This window comes from Vigna unguiculata, chromosome 3, assembly GCF_037176805.1.
Source record: "Vigna unguiculata cultivar grain cowpea cultivar isolate G323 ecotype 2 chromosome 3, ASM3717680v1, whole genome shotgun sequence".
NCBI lineage: Eukaryota > Viridiplantae > Streptophyta > Magnoliopsida > Fabales > Fabaceae > Vigna > Vigna unguiculata.
This window is the reverse complement of record NC_140794.1, coordinates 545,302-566,066: the sequence shown is the minus strand read 5'-3', so window position 1 is coordinate 566,066 and position 20,765 is coordinate 545,302. Positions and strand designations below refer to the sequence as shown.

At 28.6% G+C, this 20,765-nt stretch overlaps 1 protein-coding gene across 1 annotated transcript; it reads right to left on the bottom strand.

Moving 5' to 3' along the window:
- Positions 1-12,297: 12,297 nt before the first annotated feature.
- Positions 12,298-14,237, bottom strand: LOC114176189 (cyclin-dependent kinase-like protein). Its single transcript, XM_028061142.2, has 2 exons — positions 14,019-14,237; positions 12,298-13,941 (listed from the first exon to the last, which is right to left on the bottom strand). Exons 1-2 carry the CDS (start codon positions 14,052-14,054, stop codon positions 12,529-12,531), a joined length of 1,449 nt encoding a protein of 482 aa, XP_027916943.1. The 5' UTR covers positions 14,055-14,237; the 3' UTR covers positions 12,298-12,528.
- Positions 14,238-20,765: the final 6,528 nt, after the last annotated feature.

The window sequence follows — 20,765 nt, the reverse complement described above, 5'->3', positions numbered from 1 at the left end:
CCAGTTCTACAAAATTCACTTTACGCCTTTCAATAATTTTAAAGAATTTTTCTTTTGTGTGTGTAAAAGAAGATTAAAAGTTGAACTACTGAGATGTATAACATGGCTAACAATGGTATATAAAAATGTAAATTTACTTTTAATAAAAAGAAAAAAAAATGTTAAGCGAATGTTTATAACTTATTTTGTATAGAATTTAATAATTCGATTGATTTGTTCCTATATTTCATGTATTTGAAATACTGTCTTTATCATTTCATTTAGTAACTGTATATCAACTGGTTACAATGAATTTGGAAGATGCCAACAAATAAAAAATACATGTTAAGTGTAAAACCACGTTAAAATAGATCGACGTGATTCTATCCACTAATTTATTCTATCTCACTCCTTTAACCTAATAAATTTAAATTTAGACATTGCAATTTGATCGGTCTAATTCATCAACATTGGAAATACATATAAAAATTGACAATTTTATATAATTAAAAGAAAATGTGAGAAAAACAAGCATGTGAAAATAATTTAAAAGTGTTAAATTACAGTGGTTGATATGATTCATTATGTTAATTAATAACTATTATTAGATAATAAATTTATGATTTTTTTAAAAAAAAATTATATGATAGGGTTGGAAAATGGGAGAAAAACAAACATTTGAAAATAATTTAAGTGTTAAATTGCACCAGGTTGACATGATTCATTATACTAATTAATAACTACTATTAGATAATCAATTTATTATTATTTTTAAATTGTTTATATGATATGTGTCAGTGTTACATAATATATTAGGCACGTTGGATCAAATATGTTGACTCGTCAAGAAAAGAGCGGATTGAGTTGGAGTTTCCAACTTATCAATCCGTTGTGATCCAGTTCACCTAGCTCGTCAATCCTTTTTTTATTTTTTATTTATTTTAAAAATTGAAAATAATTTTAAAAATTATATTATATAAACAAATTTAAATATATAAAAATATTTTATAAACAAAAATTTTAAAAAGTTAAAAGAAAATAAAAAAAAGTGATCGGCCTGCCATGGTGAAGTGTGTTACAATATCCAATCTGTTTTTGTTGTGATAGGTCTTGTTTTTGGCATGCTAAAGGCGGAACAGGTTAAAATGGATCGAGTTGGACCGTTTTAACACCCCTACACTAAAGTATATACAAGGATGGAATAACTTTTGTTTATTTTTAATCTAATTTATTTCCTTTCCTTCTGCCTAAACCAAACAATATAAAAAATGATTTTTTTTTCTCGTTCTAATCTCTAAATAACAATGTTATATAAAACCTAACGATTAATTAGTAATTTTATATTTATATTTATATATATATATATATATATATATTTAGTTTTGTCATTATATATTATTTTTGTTACTTAAGTTGTTATTTTTGTAAAAAAATCTATAACACTCGAGTTTCGTATCAAGATCTAAATTTGTCATGTAACTAAAACTCGAGTCAACGATCAATTATAGTTATCAATTAAATGGACACATAATCTTCATTTTTTTTTACCAAAATTACTTTTAAGATATAGTTATCTATTACTCTTTGAAACAAGTCATAATAAGTACAACAGCAGAAGTTGTTTATTTATTATTATACGTATACACTTTGATATCTTCGTTTTCTTCAATTCAGTGTACTTTTTTCTGTCATATTGAAAAGGCACCATTTATTGTATCGCATCATTGAAATAAATTGGACTGATAAGATTATTAATTTTTATAATTGACATTAAATTATGAAAAGATTATCGTAAAAAGATAGAACATTGTTGACTACTATAAGAAATTATCCGAATCTGATGTATAAGAAAAGACGATGACAGAGAAGTTGGGAATAACAATAATCTTTTGTAAGTTACTGTATGGTTCTGAAAAGGACAAATATAGTGGTGACATTCAGCCTTAAAAAAAAATTGTGTGTCTACGAAAGAAAGAAAGAAAGAAAAACATTATTGATGTCATGTTTGATTGATTGAAAGGAAGATGACTTCTTCACGTACACAGTATTGTCTTTTATATTTTCTTTGTTGGGTGCATACACATCTCCACCATACCTTCACCAACAAATAATGTGCTAAAAGCTAAAAACAAATCATGGAAATAACTAATTAATCATATTTTTACTTGAAAACTTTATATAGTATAACAATGAAAAAAATAATTACTATATAAATAAAAAAATTCATAAACTTATTTACGGTTATTAAATATACACAAGCCATGAAAAGAAAAAATATTCACAATAAATGTTTGATAAAAAATTACTCAATAAAAGTTTTCATGTTTTTTATATTGATTTATTAAAAAAAAATTAATATATAAAATACAATATCTGATGATATAAAAGTTTTGATATTTTTCTTACAAAATCTCACATATTATCCGATCTACACAGAAAAACCTAATTAAGTTGTATGAATATAAAGAAGATATGAAGGTGAAGTGAGGAAAAGGGGAAGGAGAAGAGATAAAAGGTGAGAGTCGTAGAAGAAGATTTTGTGTTCATTTACCTGAACTGGAAAAGGAGAGGAAGGACAGGTACGTAGGAGAAGATGTTGAAATTGCAACAAAAGTGTTTGTCCAACAAAACAAAACCCACAACCTTTTAATTTCACGAGTTTATATAATTACATGTACGCAATTAGATTTGAAATAAATAGTAGCATCGATCGGTACCTGCAGAAAAGGAATTAATATCTTCAGAGGGAATAGAGGCAAGATTGCGTGGACCATTCTTTTTTACCCTTAAAATATATTTTATTACATGCGTCTAGGGTTTTTTAAAATTAATTATAAGCGAAATTTAAATACTCTCAGGACATACAACACCAATTGAGATCTGAGTCTAACCACATAAGACATTGACACCACTCTTAACCCAAAATTTTAAGACAATGAATTTATGAGTCTTGATTTTTATATAATACTCTACTTTTTCAATTTTAGTCAATATGAAATTTAAACTCACACTTGTATTCCTAACACTAAAACGGATAATAACTTAGAATCACGATGGTTTGCGACGTAAAAGAAAGTAAAAGGAATCCGAAGTGAGAAGTTGTGGGGTAAATGGTATAGGGAAATTAGTTTGGTTGTCCTGTAGTAAAAATGGGGTATATAGTTTTGGTGCCACTGAAAGTGTGTGAAATGTGGGGTTGTCGGCCATGTGGTGTGCTATTAAAATAGGCAAACTTAGGAGCACTTTCTGAAACAAAAGTCTATGTTTTGTGAGTTAATAAATGAAGATGATGATGATGTTGTGTGGGGCAGAGGTGTGTGTGTGTGTCTATGACCTTATTATTATTGATGAGTTAGGAGTTGTTGTTTTGTAGGTACCTACATTAGCTTCCCTCCGTAAAAAGGGCACTGCCCTTGCATTTTTGCATGCGTGATGCCCTCCAAATGCCTTCCCTCTCCCTCTCTTTCTTGTGGTCCCATCATTCTCCTGTCCTTCGCTCTTTCTTTCAACTCATTCATTCACAATTACTCATTTTCTCTTCTCATTCACAACGTGTAAATCTTACTATCACACATTGGTTTCATGTTAGATGATCTTTATCATTCCACAAAATTCACCGTCTTTATTTAATAATATGACTTTTATATTAATAATAACACATTTTTTTGTATATCCTCGTATAGTTTTGTTCTACGGTTGTATTTGTCATGTATGTATGACTTATTTTTATTTATAATAAATTTTATTGGGTAAAGACTTAGAAAATAGTTAACAATATTAGATATTTTAAAAGATAATATTTGATTATTTGATTATTAAAAGTCGAATGATAATATAATTTTTATTAATCCATATTCATTTTATAAGAATTATCGTTGCTAAAAAGAATTATAAATTTTTTCTTTAGATATCTGATTTAAGTCTTCATTTAATATTAGAGTATTCTATACGACTTTTGGCATCGAGGTTTACAATCTAACTCAATTAGTTTTTTAAACATAGTAAGTTCATTTTCTTTCATTTAAGAATTTTGCTTGATTGAAGATGTTAAAATGTTTGCATGTGACATCAGACGACTCAAGATGAATATTTGTTTGATTAAGATTATTAGGATGTGTTTTGATCATTGATCATAACTCTCTCTATGTGTAGGTAAACCAACCTGTATGAGGTGGAGTTTATGGAGCTTGTAATAGTTGAGTTTGTGTAAAACATATTTTGGAAATCTAAGAGCATATAGATGTTTAAATAATTCTATTAAATCGTAGTTAATAAATTCATTGTGAAATATTTTTATTTGTGTTGATTAAATTATGTTGGTGTGTGAACTATAAATCACAAGATTTAGAATTTAGTCTTTTAAATTCAATAAGTGAAATCTTTGAAATGGATCAGACTATAATACGATATTCAATTTGTTCTAATGATGTGTTTTAAATAATTACCTGACATTTATACGAAAGAAAATATGAAAATCCTTTAGAGAGTCAAATTAGTAAACCTATTATAATAGGGATCAAATTTTTACGGTGAGATTAAAACACAGTATCATAACTGAAGTGGATATATCACTTTGAATTTGTATATATAATTAGAGAGACATGCAAAATGTTTATTTTTAAAGTGTTTGACATGATTATTTTCAATTAGACGGGCAATGTTTGAAGGAGAAGGTAATTAAGCAAATGATGTAGTTAACAAATTTTCTTTTTTAATCTTATAAAAGTCCGTGATGACAGTTGTGGATTATATGGTATAGAAGAACGATTTGTTAGGGTTCATCTAGAAGTTTCAACCAATTAAGTCCTAATCATATCTTCAATGTAATCTAAATCCATTGTTTTAGTATTGCAATTTTAATTATGTTTTCCATTTTCTCAAAACTATGAAAAAGTGGCATTTATCGACACCAATGCTAAATGTTCTTTATTTGAATGAGTATATGAATTATTTTGTGTTTTGAGTTTAGGGTAAAATAGAAAAAAATAATTTTATGGGAATTTTCATCGATAAAGACCAATATTTATTTATTTTTAAATGAATGAGTTATTAATAAACGAAAACAATTATAGTTGTTGATTCCATCTCTTGTTATAACATATTTGGTTTTGTAAGAATTCTTAACTCTTGATTTATATATCAACCATTATTTATGAGTAAATTTTATTTCCTTAAATACATCTCTGAATTGTATAAAAGTTAAATCCATTTTAGAGACAGTGTTTCATTCCACAGGCAGCAGTTTCTTAATTTTTTTTTCCCTTTTTATGTTGTCTTTCCCTCTTGTATCTCTTGTCACCAAAAAAAATCTTTTTTGGAAAGGTAATTTGGAGTTTATTCAGATAAAAATTTTATATATAAGTATTTATTAGGATAAGAGAAAAAAATGCAAGAAATTCTAAAACTAAGATTGATTAAAAAAAATCTTTTTCGTTAATTTTTCATTGTCGTTTTTAAATTACGCACGGAAAAAGTTTAAATTATATAAAAAAACATTTTTATATTGTTTAATTTTTTTCCCAGTAAATGCTTCTGGTTATTTAAACATGCATGTAATCTTAAATTAGGTTTTCTTTGACTATAAGTGGATATAATAAAGCTACCCTTCAACCTTAAAAAAAAAGCCAGCGCAATTATTCTACGAAATTACACTACCTAGCTAAAATTATAAAATATATATTTTTAATTTAACTAAATGTTTTGATATTAATTTGGATTATTTATTGTTCCTTCCTCAAAATTTACCTGACTAAATTTCCTTGTTTAATGTACGTGTGACATGACTTATATCACGCATCTTACATTAAGAAAAAAAACTATTTTAGTTTTAAGAAAATGATATATACATATATATATATATATATATATATATATATATATATATATATATATATATATATATATATATCATTTCCTTAAAAAAACACTGGAAAAGATGAAAATCACAAAAAAAAATATAATAACATTATGTAAAATCTGAAAATAATTTACTGCATAAATGTTTTCGCAAATTACAATCAAGTTATACCAAGGTAGAAAAATCATTCCTTATTACTAAATAAAAAAAAAACTGTAAATGTTAATATATAAATACGTGTTACATTTAAGATAATAAAATTTAAAATATAAATACTGCTGCCATTCAAAATTATTCATCTAGAAATATGTTAGGACAGAAGGATGTAGACTAGAACCCTAGGATTGAGAGGAAAACCCTAATATTTTAGAAAGTAAACCCTAACCCGTCAAAAAATAAAGTTTGTGGCTTTATCGATTAGGCGAATGCAATGTTGAGAAACAAATAATTGGAGTCCTAATGATTACATCAAAGAGAAAAATGTGACCTTCCAAGTTCCAATTGGGTCATATTCTCTAATGCCTAAGTCAAGATTCATTCTAACACTATCCTCTCCAACATATCTTCTCACACCACCCAAAAAGCAAAGATATACTTACATTTAATATATTATTTTCCAGATAAATATCTATGCTGCTTTTCACTTTATTTTTATTTTTTTTCTCCTTTTAATTTATAGTAGTTTGGATGAATTTAATCATATAAAGTCACTAAAATTAGGATTAATATAATGTCTCAAATTATGTTTCAACACACTTATAAAATGTAGTTATCAAATTAAAAAAATGAGATTATAATATGATCTATGTGTTTTGTTTCATGGAGTTGAAAATTTTCAGAAGGGTCAATGTTGGAGTTAGATAGGGTTAATGGTTGAAAAATAATGAGTTTGAATTAGAGATTGAGTAAACCACTAAAAGACTAATAATTATGACATAAAAGTAAAGTTGTTTAGAAAATGTTATCATAAAAGAAAGCAAAAGTCTATAAATGGTGATGGTTATGTAAAATGACATTTAGATTATGTTGACTACTCATTCCCATGCCACTGACTTCATACTTCTTTCAATACATCAAATGTTTATGGATTTAAATAAATATATTCCACTTTTAATTTATTATTTAATATTTGTCTATCTTGATTTTCATACTTAAGATCAATATTTATTATTCAAGTTTAAGTTAGTAGTAGACACATTTCATAGTATTTACAATCTTTATATTTTATTTCGATATTCAAATAGTTGAAACAAATCAACTTTAAAGTGTTATAATAATTCTGATATTATAATATTAGTGTAGTCACTTTTGATTATAAAAAAGATAAAGATGGATGAGAACTACTAGAACAACTCTTATAAAATAAGAGATTTATGATTAAGATTATAATTTCGCAGATTAAATAATATTATAATTTTTTCTTCACTACTACAAGAAAAATGTTCAAACAAGAATGTGGAGATTGGATCATTATAGAAAAAGATGAAGAAAAAAAAACTTCAATTCTATGAAAAAAAAATCTTCATGATCTCTAGTAGTGAAAATGAAGAGTTGAAAAAGTTCAATAAAAAAAATATAATCTACTATATGATATTAAAGCCAAAAATATAATTACATAATGAATCACTGAAAGTAAGCTCATATATATTTTCTTAAATTTAAAATAAGTTTGTTTTGAATAATTCAAAATTAAAGTGGAGTTTATATTTTTTAAAAAGTGTTTGTTAGGTACCTTTTTTCAATTATTTTCAAAGATTTCACTTATAGGAGTGATAATTACAAATGGTTTGTGAGACCCACTTTGATCTTGTATTCTTATAGTCAAATACCTCATTACATATTTATTCTACAATGTTTAAGCATGAAACTTTTCTGAATTACATGAACTAAAAAGCAATCTTAAATTTAAAAAACAAAATAAAAAATAAAATAAAAATTAAATTTTTAAAAGCAAAAGATATATTTAATATCAAAATATAAATATATGGATAGTGAAGTGTAGTGGGTTGTGAAGATGGTATCAAAATGTCTCTTTGAGCTAAAAGGCAGTGGGCCCATTATAGAATTGACGAGTTTTGAGAACACTCTCTCAACCCGCACCAAATTTTACTTTTCATTTTTCAACGTTATTTCTAAACCAAAAATCACTTCTGAATAAGTTAAAATTTTTAATCTAGAGTGTATATAAACCAAAAATCACTTCTGAATAAGTTAAAACTTTTAATCTAGAGTGTATATATGTTTTTACTTAAACGTAACCACTAAAAAGAAATTAATGATAATCGTACTTAATATTATTATTAGGTATGATGGTAATTATTTAGTGTTTAAACAATAAAAGTGTCGGCATAATAGGTCCAGAGACAGATGGACATAAATAAATTTTGATTACGAAATAAAGATCATGTGAAACACAAACATGTTATTATAATAAGGGTTAAATATATTATTTGTCACTTAACTTTCAGTAAAAATTAGAATCAGTCTTTCTTTAAAATTTTGGTCCACCAAGTTTAAAAATATGTGGATTTAATCTTTATAACTAATTTTTGTTAAGTTGTTTTGTTATTTCAAATATGTTTCACGATAACATTTGAGTTGTTTATCCCATTGGACACACTTTCGCTTCAGTGTTAACTAATAAATCATCATAAAACATGTTTGAAACATTAAATAAACTTAATAAAATTTAGTTAAAATGATTAAATTTACAAAATTTTAAGTTTTAAAATTAGAAAATTAAATTTGACCAAAGTTTTGAGGAGATACCAATTCCAATTTTCACTTGAAAGTTGAGGGACTAAACATATATTTAACGCTTACAATAATTATCTTTAATTTAATACATTTCTTTTAAATAAATTAAAATTTATTAGTTTTTGAAATCAAGATAAAATTAGTGTAACAATTTTATTGAATAAGTACTCATCCAAACGCGCTAACTTGGAGCTTTATAATTAACGTATTTTCATGATACTTTGACGTAAAAACCTTTTTTACTCAGATTTTGATATTATTTTTCACTGTTTTTTTCTTTTTTTTCTTTCTTAAATATATAAAATATAAAAATTAAATTTTGTTAACATAATTTATCCTTATAGGAAGTTTCAACATAAACTAAATAAAGTAATTTCATAATATATAAGTGAGTTACAAACCTCATCTTACAAATTAATTTTGTAAAGTCGAATTAGACTTAAAATTCGACTTCGAGTAATTCTTATAAAAAGCTTTTAAATGGCAATAAATGTGTGAAATAAATTTTTTCCTTGCCATAATATATGTAAGACAGAAAGTGAGTTCAAAACAAAACGATAAAGTGTGAGAATCCGAATTATGGTATGAAACTTGAAACTACATAAAGTCGTGGCAATAGAGATTATATGCCAGCAAATTATTCTTAATTCCCACAAGGTACCAAGATAGATTGAAAGATTCCATAACATACCAAAATTGTCGCCAAACAAAACCATTATTGGCATAATCTTTTTCACATATACTTCATAAAAAGCATTTTCATTTTTCGTGTCAAGAAAGAGAATATTTTGCAGAGATTATCTACTATTTTGTTGATTCCAATGGAAAAAAAAAAAAACCCTCTAAAAATCACCAACCTTACAAAGATAGTGAAGAGTGATATAAATAGAAAGTGCATTATACTTATGTGTAAAGGTTGAACGTGGCAATTTGATGAGATGGCAAAAGCTTAAAGTGGTGTTGCTTGGAACAGTGATTTAACTATAGTGTTGTGTTTAATACACTAATCTCGCACCAAAAGTTACTTATATTCCCTAACAACAACAAAAATAAATCACTTCCGATTAGTTAGAAACAAACAAAAACTCAAATGAAAAGTTCCGCAGTTGTAGGCAAAATTAAGTTATGCACCTAACTTTTTAAACTCCTTAAACAAACACTTTTTGTTTCATAATTAAAGACATAATTTACCAGCTAAAGTTATGTGCTTTAACTGTCTTTACAAGTTACTAAATAAGTGGGTCCTTGCTCTACATGGAGAATGAGTTATAATTATTAATTACAAATTAAAAGTAATTGTTGAATAATTGATTATATTTAATTTATAAGTGCGTGAAGGAGAAGTAGGCGTGGAACAAAAATTGACTGAGAAAAGAATAAGATGATTGATGAAAACGAAGTTTCAAAGGTGAGAAGTGAATCATACTCAAAGGGTTATCCCCAAAAAAAAAAAGTGTTTGAACTTTTTAATTTTCGCGTTCGTGGATGGTTGGGTTTAAGCTCCAAAAAGTAACAAATCATAGTTGTTTCTATAGTAGGCCCAGTTATGTGGCCCAGTTGTGTGGCCCATAAATAGTGCAGAGAAAGTTTCAACCACAAACAGAATCCAAGGCTCATTCAACCTTCAATTTCATGTAGGGTATTCTATGTGGATTTACACCAGGGATTTTCTTTCTCTACCCCACCTTTTTCTTCTTACACCCATGATTATATTCATGAAATGTTTGACTTATATTGAAAATGAATTTCAGAAGATATTAAAAAACTCTTGGATCACCTCGACAAGGAACAAACAAATGCGTAATATGAACAATACAAAAAGAAAAAAAAAACATTTTCAAAATAAGATTTGTTGATAAGACAATGTATAATGATATTTCAAACTTTTAATTTCTTTTTATGATATTATAACTATTTAAAATTTATCTTAGTCAAGTTTTTGAATTTCACCCCACATATTGTTATATTCTGGTTAATCTATATTGCAGAGATATAAATTATAAAATAAGCACAATTTTGGATATCAGAAAATTATGAATTTTAGAATACGAAAGCCTTTATGCTAAAAAAGAAAAGGTAATATTGAAATTTAATATATATGGAGGTAAAGAAAGAAGAAAGTATTAAGGTGGTTAAAGAAAGAAATCTATAACAATATATAAAAGAAAATTTTCTATTTTATGTCAACATTTCATAATACTAATTATACCATTTACAATATAATTATTTATTAAATTTTTTAAAATTAATGGTGACTTTGACCTATTTTCTATAAAATGATTTATCTTTTCTTTTTTTTTTATTCATCAATAATTATTCTATCTATTCATTTTATTTTATTTTTAATAAATACATATTTATTTTATATATTAACTTAATAATACTACACTATTATCATCTAGTAATATAATATCATTCATATTTAAAATTACACAGACGCAATAACGTCTATGTTTACGTTAGTATAGAACAATTATAGTCCGATTAATTAGGAGAAGCAATTATGGATTCGTTATGGTGCACGCATCGGGCCCAATATCATTTGTTATTAGAACACCCATTCATTGCTATTCGATGCCAGATTCTATTGATAGCATAGCATATCATAACAATTGCTTTCGTATTAGGTATCGTTCACAATAATTTGTGTGACGAATTCATTTTATTCACTTTTTGTTTTGTTGTTGAAATGTCATTCTTTCTGTGTTTGCAAAGGATGCCTTCAATAATTGAACAGCGCTATTGTTGGCATTGATGTTTTTCATTAATGCGTAAATACGTGATTGGAAAAGTCAAAATTAAAAGACAAGGTTGAAATAACAACGAAATGCACATTAAAAGCAATTAACATGCATAAATACCATTTCAAAAATTCCGACCAACGCCAATAAAACAGATCAAGCAAGCAGGAGAACAGAATCACGTAACCTAACTTTTTTTCGAGTAAATCATTATCTTGTAGAGTCATTCAAATCATTAAATATTATTAAAAAAAATAAAAATTAGTACGTTTGATTGATGTATTTAACATTTCAGCACCAGCGAGGGTTCTATTTATTTTAAAAAAATATATCGAGAATTGGTTTTCGATTTAAAGGATAATTGTTGAATTGGGCAAATCACACACCTATTAGGCTTTTCAGTTCATCCAAAAGCAAACCTACTTAAATCTTAGTTTACATTTTTCTTTCATTTGTTTAGAAAATAAAATAACTGTGAATTGTTTCAATTTTCACACTAATCTAAAATTTCAAAAGCACGCAAGAACAAACGTTAACATTGATATGCTATGCATACAGTTTTTGTACGATTCCCGATGACGTTTTGCCCGTGAGCACAGTGTTGTGTTCAAAATTTGTTCACAAGAGATATAAGCATGATGTTGTAGTTTAATCGTGTTTTTATATACGAAAAAGTTTTTGTTCTGAGGATTAAGTGTCACCACATCAACCCAGGCACACGTGATTGAATCGATCCCATGATTGTGAGAATTGATCCCTTCTTTTGAAGAAGTTGATAATTATCTGTGAGCAGAATCCACATGGTAAGGACCCATTGGAATGTGAAAATCAACACACTTGTCTATCCCAATCCCATCAAACTATAAAGTTCCCAAAAGGTTAATTTTTTCAGACAGATGTGTTACGAAACAAAAACAAAATGATAAAAAAGTCCGAATGGACCAGACACAAGATAAAACAAAGTGAAACCAGAAAATGCCAAGTTCTTCACTTTGACCCAAAAATCTGCATATTCCACCATCCCCCAACCCAAACCAAGACTGGCTAACCCCAATTTGAATGATACTAATGATAATAGTAATATACATAATGTTTAACAGTATTGGGTAGCACAAAAAAGAAAGAAAACTGATTCATCCAAATTCCACCAAAGTTGCAAAACAGAACAAACCATTGATTGTTTGTATCTAAAAGTCAAGAGGTTGGGTTTAAGCTTAAACCTTTGTCTTTGTCTTCCTCCTTGTTACTACTATTATTACTGTGGTTGTGGTTGGTGTTGGTGTCGTTGTTGGTGTTGTTACTACTCAAGTACCTGCAGAGGACCTTACATTTCACTGCACTGCCATAGACATAAAACCCTGGCGTAACCATTATTCTGACGACACTAGGGACCAATTTCGAAGCTTTGTCCCCACCCATATCCTCCATGTAAACTGAATCAAAGTTAACCCCTTTGTCCACTCTGAAGATTGGGAGACTCGGGTGCACCGAGTTGGCCAGCAAGTGCACCATCCACACGCTCTTCGAGGCACCGAAGAAGGCCTGCAACAGGGGTTCGGGCCAGGCACGGTTCCAACCCAACATCGCAACAATCTCACTCATTTTCCTGTCACAGAACCTGCTGAACTCTTCGCTGAAGTGCCTCGTTCCCTTGCTCAGCACCTCCTCCCACGTCAACCCCTGAAGCATGTTGAAGCACCGGAAACTCCCCTCGCACCGCTCCACCGGGTTCAGCACCGCGTTGCACGCGTTCTTCTGGAACCCTATGGTTTCGAAGTCCTCGAAGAACGTTCTGTTGAGAAGGGCCTCCAGGTAGAAGAGCAGGCTTCTGGGGTTCTTGGAGAAGGAGATTTTGACGTCGTAAGGTTGGAGCAAAAACGAGACTTTCTCGTACACCTTGCTTCCCATGTGCCTCAGTTGCATGGTCAGGGAACGAGAGAGAAGCTTAACGGACGATCTGGCTTCGGAAACCGACACCAGGAAGTGCTGAATGACGGCGTCCTGGTGAAGGGTCTGACTCTGTTTGAAGGGCGTCGGAGAAGAGACGGCGTTGGAGTTGGCGTTGGTGCATTCTTCGAGGCCGGATTTCAAGGTGTGGCAATAGAGTTCGAGCTTGTTGAGCTTCTTCTCGAGCTCCCCCATGGAATGCATGAGTCTGGAAGCTTCGAGAAGGGCCTCGTCGCGTTTCCTGGTGGCGTGGAGGAGCTTGTGGGAGAGTTCAGCCACCGCCATTTTCCACTGCTCCTCTCTGGAAAGAGGAAGAGCGTTGTGGTGCGATGAGGACATGGGGCTCTTGCGGGTGAGTTTGGAGACGAGGGAACGGAAGATGCCATTGGGGCTGGCGAGGAGAGAGGAGGAGGATTGTTTTGTGTTTGAGGCGTTGTGGTTGGCGGCGTGATCGAAGGGGAGGATGAAGATTTTGTCTCTGGAGTGTGGCCTGCACTTGTTGCACGACACAGAGGAATCTTCCTCGGATTCGGATCTTTTTTTCTTGTGGGTGTTGGATTTGGTGTTGAGAATGGGCGTGGGAGGATGGTGGTGGTGGTGGTGAGAGGGGGTGCTTCTGGTGTGCCTTATTGGTGTGTCTTCTTCACGCTCCTCTTGAATCTGCAAGAAGAAAAATGAATTTAGAACATGAGAATTGAGGAGGAAGAAGGAGGGAGAAGAGAGAAGAAGGCACAGACGGGGGTGAAGTGAGGGGATTTGGAGGAGGAAGCCATGAAAGAGAGTTGGTGAGAGAGATTCAGTGAAAGTGAAGAAGACGAAGAAGAAGAAGAAGAAGAGTGTGGTCCATGATATGAGAAACGAAAGAGAGTGTGAGATTAAAGATAACAATAATAATAAATAAGGGGTAATGAATGGAGTGAAGGGATTCAACTACTGGTATTTATTGAGAGTGCGGTGGATCACGAAAGCACCAACCACGTCTCTGTCTGGTTGAGAGAGATAGGGTGAGTGCATGTGAACCCATTTATGACCTTCACTTCACACACTCTTTCTTCTTCTTCTTCCTCTCTCTCTTCAAATTTGGAGTTAATGCTGTGCTTCTGTAAACGCCTATAATTCATTACGCCTCCGTTAAAGTAGTGTCTTTCGCAAACAAATGTATCAGTTTCTGAGTTAATTCATTTATTTTTTATTAAACTATCATTAATGATTTATATTGTTTATTTTATTTTATTCTCCGGTATGAATCAAGTGTTTCAATGTGGATGATCTTCCTTACAAAATTTTGTCAGGAGAAATATACACAAGTGGTAGAAATGGTGGGGCAATTTTTTTTCTCATACTTTTTTAAATAATTTTTTAAGTTTATTTTAAAATTTTGGATCAATTTAGGTTTTTATCTTTTGAAATACAAGGATTTAGTTTCTTTAATCAAATTTTGTAAGTTTATTTGACATTTCAAACATGTTTCATAATAGTATATGACTTAACAATTAAGCAAATATGTGTCAAACAGTATAAACAATTGAAATACAATCTTTAAATGCTTGCGAAGCATCAAATAAATATAACAAAATTTGATTAAAAAGATTAAATTCACGTATTTAGAAAGATGAAGGACTAGACTGGTCTAAAGTTTCAAAATGAACTAATTTTAAAATTAAGTAAAAATGAAGAGACAAAAAACATATTTAACCCATTTTAAAAATGATAACCGATATTTTAACATTTGTTTATTTAATTTGTTTGGAATAATTATTTTCACATAGGAACTTTATATTCTCTTGTTAATTTAGTTATGAGAGCGATTTCCATTTTTTTTATCAGTTTATATTATTTTTCTTATTTAATAGTTAATGAGGATAAAAATGTGTATAATTGGATTTTGATATTTAGGGTTGTTCTAATTTTGTTTCATGTATTGATATGTTAAAGAAAGTCGATGTGAATATGTAGATAATTTTTCAATGTTGTTAGGAGTATAAATTTTTATTTATGTTGAGTTTCCAGTGATCATTATTTTCGAATGGAGGTTTTTCATGTGCTTTGATTGTAAAATGATTATTTTTTAATTTTTACATGATTTTTCTTTTGGATAAAAAAACTTGTAAAATTATGAAATTCAAAGTTTCTAATAATTTTTGTGAGAAAAATCATTTTTGCGATAAAATAACTAAGTTAACCACAGTTTATAATGAATAATATAAATAGTTTAATATTTTATCTGTGTATTTATTTATATTTTTTTTCGTAGTAGGAATACTTTGTTTATATTTTGTGAAATATAATTTTTATCATGGATTTTGTGTGGTTTTTTGGTATTTTTATTTTTATTTTTACCTTTTTTTTGTATTTCGATGAATTCTCATGTAACGTTAAATTATTGATAAATTTTAGGGTGTTAGATGTCAAAATTGATAATAACGTCTAACATCAATCTATTTAAAATAATAGTTTATAAGTTAACTTATAATATATAAATTATTTCGTTCCTATTTAATTTCTGTTTGATCGTTTTTAAGAGTTTTTTCAAAATTTTATTTCAATGCAAGAGTTTAAAACTAACTCCTGAGATGTTTTATTTATTATTAGTTACTCATGAACAAATATTTTTTAAGAAGGAAAATGTTTTTTTATTGCTACGGTTCAATGTTTTATTTAATACATGTATTCTTAAATTTTATCATTTTAGTAGATTTCAATAAAAGCGTCTTATAAAATTGAGATGCTTTAAGTTGTGAATTGCCAAACAAATTTATTAGATTAAAAATATTTGATAAAAATAGCTGACAATCTAGTTGATAGGTGTTTGTATATATCTATTTGATTTTGTTGACAAGCCAATTTATTTAAACCAGTGATATAATAAATATTAATTAAATTAATTTTTTATTATTTTCATTAGTTTAAAATTTTCGATTTTTCATTGAGTTTTTTTTTTTATAATTTTTTTCTTGTGTGTAGTTTTATATAATATAGTATAATGAAAAAGTTAGTGACGAAAGAATTGTAAAAATAAATTAATAACCAATATTTTTTTAATATATATATAATCCAAATCCTTATAAGAAATTTACAAAAGTATTGTAACATTATTAGAAATTCTCAATATTTTTCTTGCAAATTTATTAAAATAATTTGCAAGAAAAGAATTTTTTCTACCATTTTTTTTAAAATTTTTAATTGGTAGGTAATTTTTTTGTGGATAATCATTTTCTAAAAAATTATAAAATTTACAAATATTTCTTACAAATTTTTTTGGAAAAAATGTTTTATACAAAATATTTTGCAAGAAAATTAGTAGCAAATTTATTTTACAACAAAATTTATAAATATTTTTTACGAAACAAATTTTAAAACAAAATTAACAGCAAATATGAATTTTTTTAGTAGTATAATTTTCTCAATTTTTAATTTAAAGAAGAAGATTGCTTGTATACACACACTTAACCTTGAAATTTAAATCAATACTCACTCAAAAATATTCAATTAACTTCGACTATTAAGTCTGTGATATGTTATGGAAAAGGAAAAAAAGTGTTTGCAAAATACATGATCAGTTAATAAATGAACAGTTATTTGTGTTAGAAATTGAAGGATGACTATTAAATAATTTACATTAGATAAAAAAACGTAAGATGATCGATTTATAGATAAAAAAATTCACAAATCTATATTATTTTGAGATTTTAAGTTAAAGTCGATGAGAGCTCTTTTATATAAATTTGTTTACTATTTATCTGTGCCAAATCTTTCTTATGGCTCTCTTTAGAAAAATCTCAGAATTTATTTATCGAGTCAACACATTTATCAACTTTTCTACTTTTTTCATTCAGTGCTGAAAATTCTACACATGAAAATTCTACTATATAATTAAAATAAAAAAAATATATACTTGTCTCATAAAAATGTGAGGTATTTAATGAGAGTGTGAGTGATGGCCCACTCAAATAAATTCCATTACCAAATTCACTCTGCTCACTGAATACTTACACTGTTCATTTATTTCTGAAATTCCCATTCACACTTCTCATAATTCATGTGATATATATCACTCAATATAAAACAAAAACTCTTAACCTTAGTAACAATGGAGTCTCTGAAGAGAGGCAAGTACACCATTTTTGCATTTAATATTCCTACATCAATCCTTAAATCAACAACCATGTACCATGAAACACTGCATAATCATGTTGCAACTTCTTTTATATTTCAATTAATACCATTTTAATTAAAGATAAAATGGTATCACTGGTTTTTTTTTTTTTTTTTCTGCTATTTTGAGTCAAGCAAATCTCGGTTCAACCTTTGTATTTTGTCTTTCTTTTGTACTGCGACTTTGGTACGAAACAAACGCACCATAAAAGAAGGATAGTTAAGATTGTTGGTGGTGGTGCTGAAGTGTGTGTACATATATTTTTCATTCACTTTCGATTCCTTTTTATTTTATTTGTTTTACACAATTTTTTTTTTTATTTCTATTTATTATGTTCTCTCGCAAAAAGCAGAAAAACATGTCTGTCCCAATAGAGACAAGTGACAAGCATGAGAAGAAGGCAAGGGCATAGATTAAACACTGCGTAGCCAAAAAACCCAATCCAACCAATTTCAAATCCCAAGACTTCACCTTTTAGTTTCAACACTGCTTTCAAACCATCCCAAAACAACTTCAATCAAAAGGGTAACAGTGTGGAGGAGATTGGATGATGCCATGAAATTTTTTTTTGTACTTTTACAAACACTTATCTTTTAGGTAACCGTTCATCACGTGAGGTGCAAATTTGAATTTCTCTTCTGACAAAAAACTAATGTATTAGCGTCCCAATCACGACCCTTTATGGTTTTTAGGGTTTATAACGTTTTTGTTTATCAAGTTTCAATAAAATTTAAAATTATTTTTTTTTTATTTTTTGACTAATTTAAAAATATGTGAATTTAATATTTCTAATTAAATTTTGCTAAGTTTATCTAACATTTCAAACGCATTTCATGATAATATTTGAATTGTTTACACCGTTTGACACATTTTCGTTTCAATGTTAACTCAAATATTATTATAAAATACATTTAAAATGTCAAATAAATTTAATAAAATTTGATAAGAAGAACTAAATTCACGTATTTTTAAAGATGAAAGATTAAATTAGAATAAAATTTTGAAAAAAGACTAATTCTAAAATTCACTGAAATTTAAAGGACAAAAAACATATTTAACCCTTTATAATTTTTACCCAGAAAGTTTGAGCTTTTTTACTTAATTAATCCGAGATTTACCATGGAAGTGTAATGTAATCATATACTAAACTCAATTATAAAAGTCAGAGCCATTGGTAAAGTGAATGGGATCTTACTTGTACATTCTGAAAGAAGTTTTATGAAGCTTTGCAAGGACTATATCTCTATGTAGGTAATCTATATTACTGAGATATAGTGTAACCAAGATGTAGGTAGGTATTGGTGATAAATCACTCAGTGCATGTAAATTCCTAATTCAATTATGACCCTAGGGTTTAACAATGAGGATGAAAGTGATGGTTAGGGTTTAGGAGTAAAGTGTAGATACTAAAAGAGAAACTAGTTGAAGTTGTGAAGATGTAAGACTTTTCCCGTTGTGGACGTAATATAAAGTGTTGAATTTGGATGTGAAGGATCGAAGGGCAAATTCCAAAGTTAAGGCATATTTTGTTATAGGTTCGGAAGATACCTACAACCGAAAATAAAAAATAAAAAATCCTCAAAGTTAAGGAAAAGTTGCATTAAGTTGAAAAGTGTGTCTTTTGTACACGAGGACAGACAACTGTGTATGAAAGCAATAGTTTGTGTTGTGACCCCTTCTATCCTTATTATCACCACCAATTGTATGGCCATTCCTACTACTTCAAAATTCTGTGTAAGAAAATCTAAGCCCTTACCTTTTTTTGGATTTTTATTTGAAAAAATATTTTTTAGATTAAATTTTGACAATTTTTTCTTATAATCTCATATTTTAAGTGATTTTAAAATATATAAAAATAAAAAAATAAAAAATAGAAAACTATCTAAAAAAATACCATCTCAAATTATGAAAAAGGTTGTCAAAATTTAATTGTTAAAAAATTATTTTTCTTTTTGTTTTAGACACAGTATTTTGACACCGTAATTTTTTTTTATTATCATTTTTATTTGACATCACCCTTATATTATTCATTCTCTTTTCCTTTAATAAATACATTTTTTTTTTTTACTTTGTTACAGTCCATCAATTTTTACACGATTTTATTTGTTCTAAATATTTATATAAAGTGGTTTCACTTGATAGCTTTCTAATATGCACAAAACTATCTTCTACATCATTGAAGATTATTTGAAAGTAAACGATCTTTTTCCATTGTTAGTTTGTTTGCCTCACCACAAAAACTCCCTACAATGTGAAATCTTGATTAAGGATTTTCTTTTGATTGTTGTGAAACCCTGAAAACTTTCGTCAGAGAAATCTGTGACAAAGACAAAAAAGCCGACATTCCCTTTTGCATATTTTTCTCCAATGGTGTGTAACATGGTTTAAGATGTATACCAATCGTCATTATCAGTAGTCTTTTTCCTTGTATTATTTGATGCATCTTGTTAATGACAGCATTTTCAGAATTCAAACATTATACACGGAAAAGAGGGTATTTTGGTAAAATTTCAATCATTTCAGTGTTTCACCTAAGTGTTGATGCACATAAAAAAGCATACATACATACATACAGCACAAGTCCCGTTATGGCATGCATTGACCTGCACCAACAGGCACACAAGGAAAAATCGTGACTCGGCAACTCATGTTTCAGTACCATCCAAAATTCCCAATTTTGACTTTTTTTATTTTATTTGTCTTTCCTATGGCGGATTTCTGATGCGTTTATTTATTTTGTGCAGAGGAAGAGCCCCACTTATGGGACCATTTCAGAAATCAATTCCATCATCTACTCTGAACCAGAGAAATTGAGACTAGCCACCACAGATATTTTAACTTTAATTTAAATTAGATGGAAAGAGGTATTCGTACGAGAGTAGTAGCAGGGATAGTTTTTGTAAGACCTTGTTTTTTAAATCAGTGACATTAATTTCAATAGAATTACTTTTAGAACTAATTTAAATCTCAATGAAGAACATAGCGCTTCATGGAGTTCAACAATAGCCGGTGGTTTCGAGAAATGATTACAGGAACACAATACTGAGCTAAGTAGTTTTATGAGTAAATTCTGATATGGAAATATATCCACCTACACCTCATATTTCCTTTATTCATACTTATAAATAAATACTGAGAATTTATTAGATAAAGATAATTTTATACGCTGATAAAACACCGGGAACACAATCAGCACCAATAGATGACGAATACATGGAAATCTACCTTTTTTTTCTTCTCTCCACCAAAGAATGCGTTTTGTTGTCTCTCCTGCGAGATTGTTTCCTTTAAACACAATTACAGAGAGAAAAACTAATTCTGAAGCATA

Coding starts and splice junctions, on each gene's coding strand:
- LOC114176189 (XM_028061142.2), bottom strand. CDS start 14,054: ATGGCTTCCTCCTCCAAATCCCCTCACTTCACCCCC. Junction 13,942..14,018: donor AATCCCCTCACTTCACCCCC/GTCTGTGCCTTC, acceptor TTCTTCTTGCAG/ATTCAAGAGGAGCGTGAAGA.